Source organism: Pithys albifrons, chromosome 10, assembly GCF_047495875.1.
Source record: "Pithys albifrons albifrons isolate INPA30051 chromosome 10, PitAlb_v1, whole genome shotgun sequence".
NCBI classification, from domain to species: Eukaryota; Metazoa; Chordata; class Aves; order Passeriformes; family Thamnophilidae; genus Pithys; species Pithys albifrons.
This window is the reverse complement of record NC_092467.1, coordinates 11,479,771-11,495,332: the sequence shown is the minus strand read 5'-3', so window position 1 is coordinate 11,495,332 and position 15,562 is coordinate 11,479,771. Positions and strand designations below refer to the sequence as shown.

General features: G+C 39.5%; 1 protein-coding gene across 1 annotated transcript; it reads left to right on the top strand.

The window, feature by feature from the left end:
- The first annotated feature begins 3,714 nt into the window (after positions 1 to 3,714).
- Positions 3,715 to 14,962, top strand: ATP6V1G3 (ATPase H+ transporting V1 subunit G3). Its single transcript, XM_071565612.1, has 3 exons — positions 3,715 to 3,870; positions 11,189 to 11,289; positions 14,476 to 14,962. Exons 1-3 carry the CDS (start codon positions 3,789 to 3,791, stop codon positions 14,647 to 14,649), a joined length of 357 nt encoding a protein of 118 aa, XP_071421713.1. The 5' UTR covers positions 3,715 to 3,788; the 3' UTR covers positions 14,650 to 14,962.
- Positions 14,963 to 15,562: the final 600 nt, after the last annotated feature.

Here is a 15,562-nt window from a genome sequence, read left to right as displayed (position 1 = left end):
CCTACCTAACATGCTGCTGTTATCACTGAATCAATCTCGCTGCTTCGAAGCTGTATCCTGAGCAAAGCGTGCTACTTAGCAGCCATAGCAGCTTATTTGGAAAGAATTTGTTTCATAATTTTAAAAAGTGATTAAAAAAAAATGTGTGCTTTAGGAAATACAGCCACACAGGCAATTCATGGGAGACCTTCAGCTTAAACACATTTCAGCAAAAACTGCCTGCTGCTCTCCTACCTACCAGAAAGTCTACGCATTTAAACCACAATAAAAGGTGCCACAGCGCTGCCTTTACTGCACAGTAGCAGGTGGGCTGACAAATTAGTATACTCATGCTAGGTAAGGCTCAATATGAGTTAAAGCAAGCAGATTATTTTCCAAATAAAACAAGTTGAATTACCTGGGATGTACTTAGCCACTGGCCCTGACCTTCCTGCTGCAGAGGTAAGAAAGTGGCTGCACAGCCTCCATCTAAACTAGAAATACCTGATTTAGAGTGTTTCTGCTGTTCAAACTCTGGGTGAGCATGGAGAGCTCAGCAGAGTCTCTCATCCCTTGTAAGATTCTTCATTGCCTTGCTCTACAGCTTTGCTTTGAGGGAGTGAGAATGCCAAAATTGAGCCCCGTTTTCCCATTCCATCAGTGGGATAACCAGAAAAGGCTCAGGAAATTTTGGAGACAGAGATAGATAGACCAAATACTGAGAAGAAAAGGAGCTTTCTAAAAAAACAAAACCAAAAACACTTCTCTCTGCCTTCTCTCACTCTGGTAACACCTCCCCACGCCCCATTGCCAGTCACCACATTGACTCCTCTTCCCCAATTAAGTCAGTCTGGAGCTGACTTGGAAAGAAAGGCAGCAACTACGACACAGAGAAGTTTCTTATTAGCTTGCGTGATGAATTAAGAGCCTGTTTGGTCAGTCAGTGGCTCAACCTACCTTATTTTAATGAATTATCCATGAAGTGGGATACACAGAGATGCCATGTCAGCATAGTCTGAGATCATCACTGACATCATGAGACAAGTTTTGAAATTAATTCTGAGTGTCAATACTTTGTGTGGAGTCTAACAATGTATATAAGCACCAGCCAAAATAAATGATCATCTCTCCCCTGCAGAGGTGTACTTGTACCTGTCTGATGCCATGAGGAGTGCCAGCATGGAATGCCACCACACTGTATGTGAACCAACCACAAGGCAAATAATAAACTGGGGTGTTTTTCTAATTCAGAAAAACATGGAATTGGGTGAACAGTGACATATGCAGTTCAAATGATCTCTTGAAGAATTATATTAAATTTTTCACAATGGAAGACCTTCATGATCTGTTGAAGGGTGGATTTTTTTCCCCACAAAAAATTCATTACCTAGAACTAATTTCTATAAAGTATTAATTAACAGATTGTAAATATCAAAATTCAGATCATTACTGAGGCCCACATAAAATAATTATGGCATTCAGAACTGCTCTGAAAACTTAAAGGATCTAACCTGTGATGCTTTCAGCCAAGTCCAAAACTCTGAAACAGTTTAATTTGCAGGCAGTTTTGTAACACTTCTTGTAGCAGTGAGATTTGCCTAAGACCTTTTGCCTGGAATATACTTTTCATGTCCGAGCCCAAGTTTCCTGCCCTAAGTAAACCAAATCTCTTCATTTTTACTTTCATTTTCCACTTCTGTTTTTCTGTGCCAATAAGATCACTTGTAGCTGAGTTCCAGTGGCACAACAGGCTTCCTAGCCCTACAGTTTCCACATTTTCTGTAGAACTGATCATCACTTCATCTGTGTCTGTAAAAAATAAACTTCAAGGCTATGCATTAAAATCTTCTAAAAATAGTGCCATGTCTGTTCTCCTGCAGCTACAGTGAACCCATGATTTCAATGCCGGAGAGGAAGAAGCAGCTCACAGGGTTTCTGGATGAAAAAATAAACTCAGTGATTAATCACCATCATGGCCAGGCTTTGCAAATGAAGATTTGGGAAGGGCTCTCCCCACATGGGTGTGCCCTTTGAGCCTGCATGGTGGATTTTTTTAGGCGAGGCACAGCCCGCACAGAACTGACCCCACCCTTTAACTCCTAAGGTTCATCTTCCATGGCCAAGCGATCTTGGACAGTGACAGCGAAGTCCTCAGGACTAGATCCTACAGCCCCCGGTATTCCCAGGAGGTCTCGCATCCAAGTACTAACCGAGGCTGACCCTGCTGAGCTTCCCAGATCTGACGAGATCGGGGTCAGAGTGGCACATACTGTAAGAGACAAGCATTTTCTCCAAGGCGGAGCTTGGATGCAATTTGACTTCGCAATATCACAAATCAGAAAACAAAACAGTTACCTTTTCCAAGTCTCAGTGCTACTGCCACTCAGAGCACAGCTGAAGACAGCAATAGGGCAAGAGGCTTCTCCCTCCATTTTCTCCCAAGGCTGTAACTATTTAGGGAGAAAAAATTACTTGATGCTGGTAGTACATATTCCTCTCGAAAGGACCAGGTAACAGCCTTGCAGCAAGCAAGTAGCATGACACAGCTGTGCTGGGAAGTCCCAGAAAAGACAGGGCCCTACAGCAAGGACCACCAGCAGAGAACACCAAATAATTATATAATCATACTTTATTTTACAACATATGCAGAATTGATTTCAATGTGTATAAATATACAACTATGTATATATAATTGCAGCACAAAAAAAAAAACACATCAGAAGGTGATCTCTGATCCTGGCAGATCTCTGTCTTGAATAAACTTACAATAAATATACTTTACTCATGCTATGATGTACTTTTTTACAAAAATAAATCTATTTTAATAATGTAACTTCACATGCCCCTCTCCTATGCAACGGCCAAAGGACCTATGAGAGTGGGATTTGCTGTTTTATAGTATAATAAGGATTCAGAATATGAGCATACTGTTTCTTCACACAGTAGTCCACAAAACACTCTGTCCCTCTGTAGGGATGGGATGTGCATCCAAAGTCATGCTCAGACATTCTTTTAACTGTTGTGTGCATTATGACTTGCAAGTAAACCTCAGACCACCATTCATACCTTCCAAGGGTCTGGATCTTAGAGCTAATCCCACAGCTTCCCACCCAGAACTCATCTCCATCATGGTAGATAAAAGGCAGATCACTACCTCAACCACCACATGCCGTTTCAAAATTTAGTTCCCAATTAATCCATTTCTATTGAAGACTTTTTTTTAAAGTGAAAACTCTTAACAAATACTGTTAAGAGATAAAACCAAGCAGAAGCCTACAAGAAGGTCATGGTGTTCAACCAAAATTAATGGTTGACTGAGTCTGACTCTTCACATTAAGGGGAAGTTTCATCAAAAGAAAAATCCCATAAACAACTTTTCCCCCTTCAGTTCCTCTGACAAGATTAACTATATTCTGCTTAAGCAATAAGAGATTAAGAAAGAAAAAAATATGCATTAAAATACAAACCACTTGAAATGTTCTTAAAAAACATGCATTTAAATTCAAGCCACTTGAAACGTTCTTTCCCCACACACACACATGTGTAAATCAGATACTTCAACTTCTCTGTGACCCTGAAGAGGGGAGAACATTCCTTTCAACCTCACTGCTGTGTTTTTTCCAATTGCACTAATAGACCTTTACACCCAGTAGCCATCCAGGCAGAGCCGGCTGGTTTGGTGCAATCTGGAAGCTTGTTGTAATAACAGATAGAACAAAAAAAAAAAACACAAGGAAAGGCCTGGCAGCTGTATAAAACTCCTTCTGAGCTCTGGTCTCCACAGAAGTTCACCAGCCTCTGCAGTCACCATGACTAGCCAGTCTCAGGGAATCCAGCAGCTTTTGCAGGCAGAAAAACGTGCCAAGGACAAACTGGAGGAAGCCAAAAAAAGTAAGTAGCTGGCCTAGTTTTACTGTACTTCTCAAGTGCAAGCTCTTCAGAATTACAGTGGGTCACAGAAAAACATTATTTCATCTGTATACGTGTGTCAATGCTGTGCCTTGACTGCAGCCGGGCAATTAACCAAGCCTGAACATTCAGAGTTTCCTTTATTCTGTGTGTTTGTGTGTACATGCACATGTGCCTTATTATGTTAAAAATAATGTTCTTTGTTATATCCATTCTGTCAGCCAGACTTATTCTTGTTTTATCTCAATGCCAATAATGTCATACTACCTTCCTTAGCTATTTCAGCTAGAATTCTGCACACCTCTGGCTGCCAGCTCTGGAGGACCAGATTCCAAACTCTATTTTTCTTTATAGGTCTTGGTAAGATTTTTCAGTGTACCTCTTTACTTGCAAAATCTAGTCACTTGTCTCCTAATTTCAGCTGGGCTTCAAAAAATTACAGGAAAACGAAGGGGAGACTTCAGCACCACGATAGTAAACAGTAAAATCACAAGCACTCTCAGTACTGTACTAGATTATTCGTAGAAGTTTTATTACATGGTACAAGTAATTATTCTCCTCAGTGTAAGTACCAAGCACATGAGTCACTGACCTGCTTTAGCACTGAAATGTTGATCCTGCTTTAGAAACTAGCAGCAGGAAAAAGTGCTGTGCTGCAGAACTCAACTAAAATGCATGACGATGATGTCAGGTAGAGCAAGAGTGTGATACAAGAATATATTTTGTTTTCTAGTGAGAAATGGAAGCTAAACAGAAATAATTTGTGCAGTTCCCACATCCCTTCTACACACAAATCAGTATTGTTGTGTGTTCATGAGTTTTTAGTGTTACATCTCAATTTGTACAACAGCACAAGTTCCCTTCCTGGAACAACCAGTTACTGCCTATGCCTTGCAGAAGCAATAGAGAAAAAAAAAATCCTCCCATAAAACAGAACTCTTAAACGCAAGTCTGAAAGCAAGGGATAATAAAGAAGTTATTTGACCCTTATATAGCCAAAACAGGTGCTCTGGGAGAGATGTTTTTTCCCTCTCCTTCTGTAGGGCACAGGAAAACACACCGTTCTCCAAAGCAAGAAAGCATCTGACTTGGAAAGACACAGCCCTAGTGGAGGGAGGGGCAGACTAGCCTGAACACAGACTGCCTCTAACTATGATAGCTTGAAGTTGATTACCCTTTACTTTTGTTTTGGTTTTGCTTGGGGTTTTTTGTTGTTGTTGCTTTCATTTCATTTGGCTTTATTTTAAAAACCAGAAAACTCAGTTCAGCGTTTTTTAAAACAGCCAGTTAAAAAAGAGGCTTGAAAAATTAAGGAACTCCAAAAATGAAAAGTATCATTGTAACATAAAAGTAATGACCAAAGATGAATGTCTTGACACAGTTACAGGTACATTCACTCTACTCTGCAAAAGACAAACTTCTTGTCGTCACCTCAGCTGACTTGGAGTGCTTGTGGTATGCACAGAGTTTCTTAAAGTATCTTCCAGATCTCTCTGAGTCAAACATCAATTAAACCACTACCAGTGCTTACCCAACACTAATACACTGGTAGGAGTTAATAACCAGCTACAGAAAAACAGCTGTTAAGAATTTTGCTATGAGTAAAAATATTTTGAGTGAAAATAATTAATCAATATGACTTCATTCTCTATTCCTTTTATACAACCCAATAACTGCAAGGGAAGAAGCTGCCCAGAGAGGTTATTCAGTGTCCATTCCCAGAGACACTTGAACCCTGCTGGACGTGGCTCCAGTCAAGCTGCCCTTGCTCCAAGCAGGGGTTTGTAGCATACCCTGTTAGACCGCTTCAGCAGCTACATGTGATTCCATAAAAAAAACTTCAGGAATGTCCAAAAGATTTTATTCCTAGGTATGAGATATCAAGGGCAAACAGTATAATAAACCCATCCTGAATTTTGTACTAAACCAAGCATTATAGCTAATGTAGCAGAATAATTATACCTAGACAATCATTACAGTCAACATGAGTTTTGCAGTGAAGCTACAAAATAAAATTAAAAATTCTCATGTTGTCCCTAATTTCATAACAATGTCACTATGCCACCTCAGACACCTCACTATACCAGCATAATGAAATACTATGGCACAAGGACAGGAAGGATTCTTTTAGAGGCAACTCGGCTATGCCAAGTTGGAGTTACTTCAACAGTCTCTTCCTCAGAGTGATTCCACAGTTAGATTAGACTAAAGGATTGCAGTTTTTCTCTGAGAATAAAAGCTAAGATAAAAGGAAGTGTATGAAATGCAACCAATATATCCAGTACAATTGCTTAACCTGTACACACACAGTTTGGTGAAAGGAGGCAAGGTAATGCTGCTTCACCCCAGGAATTGCCAGCCCAAATCCACCCAGTACCAGTTCAGAGCAGCAGCTTCTGCTCAGGACCCAGACTCTGCTGATCTGGTCTGCAAGGGAAAACAACGGACCTGTCCAGGCAGAGCCAATGTGGTCCTGCCCCTGCGACCTCCTTTGGCACCGCAAACAGGCATTGCCCAACCCCACTGTACCAGTGAGGCTGTTCTGCTTACACTGCAGCCTCAGAACAAGAAAAAGCAGGTTGCTCCTGGACCACCAGGAAAAGGCATTTTCAAGGAAATGTGAATAGCAGAACTATCCTTCAGTGTTTACAGTTGATACTCATATAACCAGATCAAAATGTAGTGTGAACACACGTAATGTGGTATATAAACAGATAATGGGCCTCGTTTTTGCTGACATATGTGCAGTTGTTTGTAATGCAAACCCCACTTGTAAATAAAATTATATTGATAGACATGAAAAAAAGCAAAAATACAGGGCTAAAGCTCCTCTGTACATGCTTTTTTGTACTTCTTGCTCAATACCCTTTACCATGGCTTGCAATATTTTTACTATATGGTTAGCTGATATCCGTTATACCTGACAAATTAATAATAGTTGAACGAATTAGTCAGTAAATGCACATGTGCAAGGCTGAAACTATTAAACTGATAAACACAAACCAAACCAGTCTGCAATCCTCTGGCCTTCAGAATATGGCACTGCTTTATCTATCATTTTTACTTAAAGCATAATTTGGATCCCAGAAATAACTGAGCATTGTCAGAGCCAAGTCACCAATTCCTGAAAATCCTTTTGGGTAAAACAAGGGAAACCAACGTGTCGTGAACACGGCTTAGCAACACTTGTTTTCCTACAGATTTTTATGGCTTGGCTTGAATTTCTCATGCCTAATAAAACAAAACCTCAGATGAAAGATTTCAGAAAATCATATTAAAACCAAATGTTAATCAAAATGAGATACTGTAAACAGAATTATATCCATGGCACTCACTCCCTTGGATAATATCCAAGACGTATTTTATCTACTGAAAAAAGCTATACATGCTGATCAGCTGCTTCTATTGTATTTTATTAAAAGTACAAAATAGCCTTCATAAAATGAGCATCCCCAAATCCCAATTTTCAGATAATGTAGCACTCTTGAAGACAACTGAAATGGTTCTATTTTAAGAAAATATGATTAATTTTTGGCAACTTCTTCAAATGATTTGATTTCTATGCAGAAATTCAGCTAGAAGCCTAGATGATATGTTTGAAAACAAAAAGCCAATTTTAGCATTGCAGTTTTTGGAAAGTAAGATAACTTAGTGTTTGAACAAATTAGAATGATTTTTGCCTCCTACTCGTCGGCTTCTTGTAAGACCTAAAAAACCCTATAACAATCCTAAAGACACCAACTCTTTTGGATCTAACCAGAGCTCAGTATTTCATTAACATCACAGAAATACCTAGAAAGAAGAACACAGGCTTTTTCCATGCTGATAATACCTTCCCATGTAAGGCAAGAAAATCTAATACCGGCCTGACTTGTTACAGCAAGTTGTTTGAGATTTGGCCAATTTAACATGATGCCTAAAAATTTATAGTCTGTCAGTTACCATAATCACAGACAACAGTAAACAAGGAAACCAGGCATGGTACAGCTACTTGACTGCTCCTTGTCTTCCAGGATAGACAGGGGAATGGGACAGTGGCAAACCTGCCCCCCCCCCCCTCCCCCAGCGTGCCCTTTTCAGCAAAATCTCTTCAAACTTGGAGCTTTCTGTACCTCCCCTTTATGATTCTAGAGGAGATGTCATAGGGACAGGTTGGTTTGCCCATCTTCCTGTATTTCTTGTCCTCTTTTTGCATGATCTTGGCTGAATTTCAATGCTTTCCCACCCTTCACTGTGTCAGGGTTGGTTTCAGCTTGGCTGTGCTCTGCAGAGAGCCCAACCCTGCAGGTCACCAGTAAGGCTTTGAATAGGCACACCCATATCACACAACTAAGGGAGCAGACAAGTGGTTAACAACAGACTGATTAATTAATTTTGGTTTGTCTCTAGCAGAACAGCAGGTTAAGCTCTAGTTTCTGCTTAACTTAATCAGGTGCAGCATATGCACTATCGCATATGTTGGCAGTTGCCGATTCTGTCCACAACGTGGTTGAACAAGCAGTAATTTACTCACAGCTTTTCCACTTAATTAAATAGGAAGCAGCAGGTTCCTGCTGTGCCAATCCTAAAGGCATCATGGAAAAATGAAATGGCTGCTGCTCTACAGTGACAACCTGTGCATTGTGCTTACTCCAGTGCACTGTCAGGAGCTGACACGCATGTATATATCTACTTTTGGTTCACTAACTACTTTATCAAAGGCAAGCGAACTGCTGTTTTACAGTGAATCTCTTTCCATTTTGTGCATTTTAAATGGGTATATTTATCTATCTGGTGGTCAAATATGCAACATATTTACTACAGATGGCCCCCCAGATGGAATTTGAAATTAAAATCCCACTGATTCTGAAATAATTTAATTTGCTATAGAGATCCAGTTCCTCAGCTGGTGAAATTGGCAGAGCTTCATCACAGTCACTCCCCCCAACTGGCAGCTCCAGAGAACCACCCCACGGCTCCACTCCGAGAGGAAAACTCTACAAAAGGCTGATCAGCTCCAAATTTGGAGAGGAAAATAAGGGAAACTTCAAAATACAGACTTAAACCTGGTTCCAAATTTTGTTGTCCAGACTGATGTCAGGCTCTTACACAAATCTGTCTGTTCACTCATACTGGTCCCAACACTTCATACAGCGAGTGGCAGAAACTGGGGAAATCAGCCTTTATCACACAAATACAAAATCTGAGAAAATATCCACTGAGTTTTAAACTGCCTCTTTCCCCTTTATACACAGGCACAGTGGCTCAATGGCAGAAGGACTCAGAAACATAATTTACTACACAAGAGAGCCTTGCATTGATGAACAGAGAGTCAATACAGCTATCTAGTCCCTCAGTAGTTTGTTCCTTCCTGTAAAAAGCCTGTATACAGCCACACACCCAAGGTTCCACGATAAGCATGCCCACAAAAACAAACACTCCAAGAATCAAGACTTTAAAATGTAATTCACATTTTAGGCATCTCTCTGCTTCTACTCACCCATCTGTAGACAATGACTTTGGAAAGAGCTATCCACTGGGCAAGTAATTTCCTGCTGGATCAAGTATTTTACTCTGTTTTTTTCTGAATCTCAGGCATATTAAAAGCAACAGCCTTTCTTCCTCCCAAGTTTTCTCACTCTGCCATGCTCAGGGCAGGCAGGTTGGTGTATGCCACACCTGATAAGGCTTCAGAAGCCCAGCTCAGGTGTAACCAATGCTGTGTAACAGATTGGAGAAAACAAATCAGAAATACTCATGGTCTTCCTTCTATTCTGGGTGGAGAATGTTCCTTAGGATTTCAGAAAAGGTACCTTTCACATTCTGTGCTTGAATTGAAAATCTAAAAAAAACCCCCAAACAAAACAAACAAACAAAAAATAAACCAAAAAAACACCACCAAAACCTCAGTGTTTATATTGTTCACCGATGTTAAATAGGTGGTTACAAGAAGTAATTAATCAATGTGTCACATATGAGATCAAGATGCCTTTTCAGTTGCCTGGGCCACCACGCTCTCATCCTTGTGATCTCCTAATTTAAACAACTAAGCAGTTTTTCAGCCAACAAGGATATTTCTGATAAGAAAAGGGAGCAAGTTTATTCTCTCCCACTCCTAAAATTCTATCTGTACAGCAGAAAGAGACCCCAAAAATCAGGATCAGCCCAGGTGTCTCAAGTATAACATATCAACATTTGATTCAAGAGGTTTATAGTCATCTCAGTTAGAAAATTACTTTTTCCTCACAAAGTTGTGTAGCAGAATCCTGAGGAGATCCATGCAACTGTAGTGACTTCATACAAAATAGACAGAGAGAAGCCCATGGGGATTTTTATGACATGTTCACCAGCTCCTTCATGTAAAACCTTAACCATCACATTCCTATCAAATATTTTATCCTTTACATAACACCCTCACTTGATCCAGGAACTACCTTCTGCCCAGTCTTGCAATGACTTACGTGCACTCGATTTGATGAACCCATAGCATTTTACTAAAGAAAGTAACTACTCACAGCAAACAAAATTAAGTATGTCAACAAGCCTGGTCAGAAGGAAGGCTCTAGTTTCCCCTACACCCTAAAATGTCACCTTACAGATCACATTCTTGAAAAGGAAAAGAAAAAGATTTTTTAACGACTTTCATGTTTTCTGTGCACTGATAGAGGATAGCATTGACCTCCTACTTCTCTTAATCACTCACCTCTGCATTTAACAAATGTTATTGGAAGCAGCTGGGGAAAGAAAAGGACAAAGTCTGAAGGTTATAACTCAGTTTGGTAGTGGTTAAGATGTATCTTGCAGTATTTTGGAGATCTGCCAGCTCTAAGCAGAATCCAATTGGTGTGGGATGAAAGGATCCTGGCAACCAATCAATACAGCAAATCTTACAGAATAACGTCTTTTCCCATCAGTGACAACTAAAATCTGTTATCTGGCTGCTACTATTGCTGATGAAGAAAAGTTAGATATTTATTTAAACACCAAGCTGTGATTTAAAAAAAATGCATTTGTGTTACAAGAAAATGAATAGTTGCAAAAAGAGTTCTGTTGTTAGCAAACCAACAAACATTTCATGTGATGTGTATTTCTGCACAGGAGGTTAGTCTCAGAAGATGGGTACTTGCATGACTGGCTGTCAATCAAAAAGTACATAAATCACTTTGGCTCTTCTGACCATTCTTGTGTAAATAAAACGGATTGACAAAGTTTTCAGTAAAGTCAACATTTTACTATGCCATCTACAATACCTCTGTTTTAGAGAGATTCATCTTTTGGGATCCAGTGATAGCATGAAATAAATCCTTTTCTTCCCTGCTAGGAAAGGGTAAAAGGCTGAAGCAGGCCAAGGAAGAGGCCACAGCAGAGATAGACCACTACCGGTTACAGAGGGAGAAGGACTTCAGGAACAAGCAAACAAATGTAAGGCAGAAACCTGCATATATCCTTTTGTAGTGTCAATCTGCTCAATGGTAAACCAAATTGCTTCCAACAGTATTACATGGAGACTTCTGCAAACCAATGTGATCATACTGTTTAAACACAGAGATAACACCTTACAGTGTGTAGATGCTTAATTTTTACTTTTTCATGGGCTTTGAATGCATTTGTAGAAGAAATTGTGGACTATTACCACTAAAACTGTCCAGATTCCATATTTGGTTCATGCTTGTGCTTTGGGTCCTCTTTCTATAACTGCAGGCAGACCTCACTCCTGTCTTGAAACTGGAGCTTTCAGTAAGGTGAATGTCAGTAAAAGCAAAGGTTTAAAATGTTTCTTTCTATTTCTATTCCACTTTAGCTGCCTGATACAATACTGTATCTTTTATCAACTGAAATCACCAAAACTTCAGAGTCTTTCATAATGTTTCTCCAGTAAAAGTGGCTTGGCTGATATTTAGATACCTGAATTAAAGCCTCTTAGTACATTTATGGCATCTTGCATTTTTGTCTAGTATTTTCTTCAAAGTTCACAAATCATTCTCTTTTTACCTGGTGACCTTCCTCTTACATATTTGTTCTTATTTTCCCTCCCAGCCTGTACTTTGCACAAGGCAAGGAAACTACTTGTGCAAAAACAGCCACCAAAAAAAAGCCAGAGAGGTCAAACAAAAACTGCTTTACAAACCTTTCATTTCAGTTGCACCTCACAAAACATTTTCCAGCAGGGATCACAAGCCTTAGGAACATCTATACACACGAAGTCTCTAACATACTGCCAGCCCTCAAACACACTTCACACAAGCAGGCCAGGAAGAACTATCTCAAATGGACAATTTCAGATGTTTATCAACACTGAAATAAATTAAAAACATCTCTAAAATTTGTTCACCTTTTCAGTCAAGCCAGACTTGTTGTTTTAGGTCATAAATAGCAGAAGATTAAAGATGTACCTTTGTTGTGAACTCAATTTTTTTCCTCACAAGCAGTATTGAAGCTGTAGGGAAAGGCCACTGAACATTTCACACAAGCAGGACAGGGCACATATTGCTCCTCGAATGACAGCACATTGTACAGGATCATCACAGTCCTCCTTCACGTTCCCTGACCCCATTATGTCGAACATTTATCTACCCAGACAAATGTCATCATTATTAACCTGTGTCTGGAAGGCACTCAGGGGCTCCAGCAAAGCCAGTGCAGAGGGAGATCTGATGCCCAGTTCAGTTCACTTGTTCGGGTATTTGGACACAAGTATTTTTATTTCTTTCTCCCAGTCTCATTTAATGCTATTCCTCTTCTTATTTTTGTTGCTCATATATAAACTGGGGTAAATTTTCTCATACTATGAGATGTTCCGCATACATCCATAATTAACAATAGCAACAGAAAATAACAATTGACTTGAGGTTGGAATGACAATATGGATGATCTTTTCTTAAAGCATGCAAAATTTTTAGCCTGCATCTAAAACCAGTTTTGCTGGTGTTCGTGGTGTTTGTACTCAGGGTCTGAGATCACCTAACTGGAGATATGGAGCCTAGTTCTGCATTTTGTGGCTTCCAAGTCAATGTAATGTTTTAGCAGCTTTGTAAGGACACTAGCAAAAAACCCCTATGGGCAAAATAAAGGGACAGACCTAAGGGACAGAGCTTCAAGGTCAACAGGAATCATAGACTAAGCAGGGCATTGTCTGCATTCTGACAACAAAAAGGTTCTTCAAGTTCAGAAGCAGAAAAAGAGGCAGGAAAACCACATAGAAGAGTAAGAATTTACTACCTCTAGTTACAATTTTAGCATGAGCTGAGAGCGCAGGTCTGCAGAGTCTCTTCTTAAAATTGTAATACTTTTTTTGAGGTTTTTCAAAAGTATTTAGTTGCTGGATAACATGCAACCATCTGGGATCTCTAGAAAGTTATTTTTCCCAGTGGAAAAAATCAGCTTCATAAATCTGGGCTAAGCTGTGCAGCCTTTCCCACTTGCGACCCTTTGCTACTTGTCTAAAAGCTAAAATATAATGTCAGCTTAGAATAATTACTATGGAAAACTATAATCTTTTCCCAATACTTACTATTATGTCTACAACCTACCTATCTTCCAAATTGAAGTGTTTACATGTGGATTATGGGCCAATGTCTCACTACATGGCCAGGTACTGATAAATGGAACTGCAAAGGTGATTTGTGCAAAAGATCTTAACTCAGATGCTTTCCTTCTTTTAAGGGCCAGATTGGGGTGAAACCACATGGAAAATAAAGCTAATGACTCCTCCCTTGTTTCTGGTAATGCTCTAGGTATCCTAGTAATGTATCACAGGTTAGCTTCACCTGCTAGTCCACCCCAGAGAACCACGGCAAGAACAAAAAGAATATATTACTTATTCCTTTCCTATTCTGCCAACATGCAGAACAATCTCCTGTTCTCCCCTATGGAATTTTTTAGGTGGAAAACAATTTCTCTGCTGGTATCTGAAGAACTTTTCCATAAGGGAAGAATTCAAGGGATGTTGGGACAGTGGGGGAGGAGGGAGCAAAGTCACAGATTTGGAACGTGTGCATCTGTTTATAACATAACCTTGCTGAAATGTTCAGCAAGTCTAGAGTCAATTAAATTCTAAGCGAATGTCCTGATATTAACTGTGCCAGAAGCTGTCTGGTGTTTTGCCAGATAAGAAAATGTAGCATTAAAAGACCTTGTCTTAGGCCGGTTGAGGGTTATACATCACTAACCACTGAAGACACTTCAAGTACTCTGAAACTGCAATTATGCATTGTCAGGAAGGCTTTCCCATGTTTTGCTCCCCAGCTGCACTCACATGCACTCTCAGTGAGGCCAAGGGAAGCACATGGGTGGTAGAACTTTGTTGACTAGTCACTAAAATAGAAAACAAATTAAAAAGAGGGATATAAAAGACAAACTTTGTATGATGTTGTTCCCACAGTGAGCTGCGAAACTTTTATTACATGGGGAGATTTCTATTGCCAGTGAGCATCTGAAAGAGTTGCCTTTAATCCTGTTTTTATGCATACAGTTCAATCTAGATCATACCCTTACTGTTAGAAAGCACTGTAATGTCTTTGTGTTATGCTTATGCTGAATGATGAAGTATAGTATAATAAACATAGTCATATATAACTTTATTTTGCTCAGTGGCCTTCTGCTTTTCAGGTAATGGGCTCCCAAGGTAACCTCTCTGCTAAAATAGAAGAGCAAACAACAGAAACTATCCGAAACCTCACGAGCAGCTACCACAGGAACATGGAGAGCATGATGAAAAAGCTCTTGAGCACAATATGTGACATCAGCCCTGAAATTCACCCAAACTTCAGACATGCAGTTTAAGATCCATTGATGTGTTGTGTTTATAAAAAGTAGCCTTCTTTCTTGATAAATATAAATACTTCCTTGTGTATTGTTTCCACATGTGTGAGAAAAAAAGAACACTACAGCCAAAAGCACACAGGCTTTTGATGTGACAGGAATTATACAGCATTTTGCAAGCATTTGTTGGAATATTGTTTCCTGTTGGGAGCTAAGGCCCTGTCATTTAGACAGGGGCAAGTCAACAACAGTAGAATAAATTATTACTTGACACCAGCAGCTTTTCAATAGGAGTCTTTAGTCCTTTTCTCTAATAAAATGTTCTGTACTAGGATGTTGTGTTTCATAAAATTTGTTTATCCCAATCTTTACTTCAAGTCAGGTGAAAGAGAATATCACAAAAACTTAAAATAGAGCATTTCTGTTTTCCTTGTAACATGTGGAGTGGTCAGATTATGGATCATATAGCAACCCTGTAGATTTTTGTCAAAAAGAATAGGTCAAAACATTTGCAATTTTTCTATGCTAATTTAAAGCAAAATATAGTTGACTTGTACAGAATTTTGCTTAAAAGCCATACTCAAAATGTTGTGCTGTTGTTTAACTACACCACAAACTTTACATAGCTTTCAGTCTGAAAAATGAGAACAGGCGTGATCATAATTTACAAAATTGCTTCAGTGGAAGGTGCAGACCAGTACATGCATCATTTTGCAGTTACCTGAAAGCACAGGAATCCAAAGGCTCAAACTCTATACCAGTTTTGCTAAATGGGTTTTGAATCCACAGGTTGTTCACAGAACTCACATCAGTTAGAGCTCATTTTTGGTACCCTGTAATCGCCTTGAGCAATACTTCCCTCTGCAATGGCACATATTTCCCTTGGAATAAATTCTACTGAAGCTAAGAAAACACAGTATGATCTCTGCTTCCA

Coding starts and splice junctions, on each gene's coding strand:
- ATP6V1G3 (XM_071565612.1), top strand. CDS start 3,789: ATGACTAGCCAGTCTCAGGGAATCCAGCAGCTTTTGCAGGCAGAAAAA. Junction 3,871..11,188: donor ACTGGAGGAAGCCAAAAAAA/GTAAGTAGCTGG, acceptor CTTCCCTGCTAG/GAAAGGGTAAAAGGCTGAAG. Junction 11,290..14,475: donor TCAGGAACAAGCAAACAAAT/GTAAGGCAGAAA, acceptor TCTGCTTTTCAG/GTAATGGGCTCCCAAGGTAA.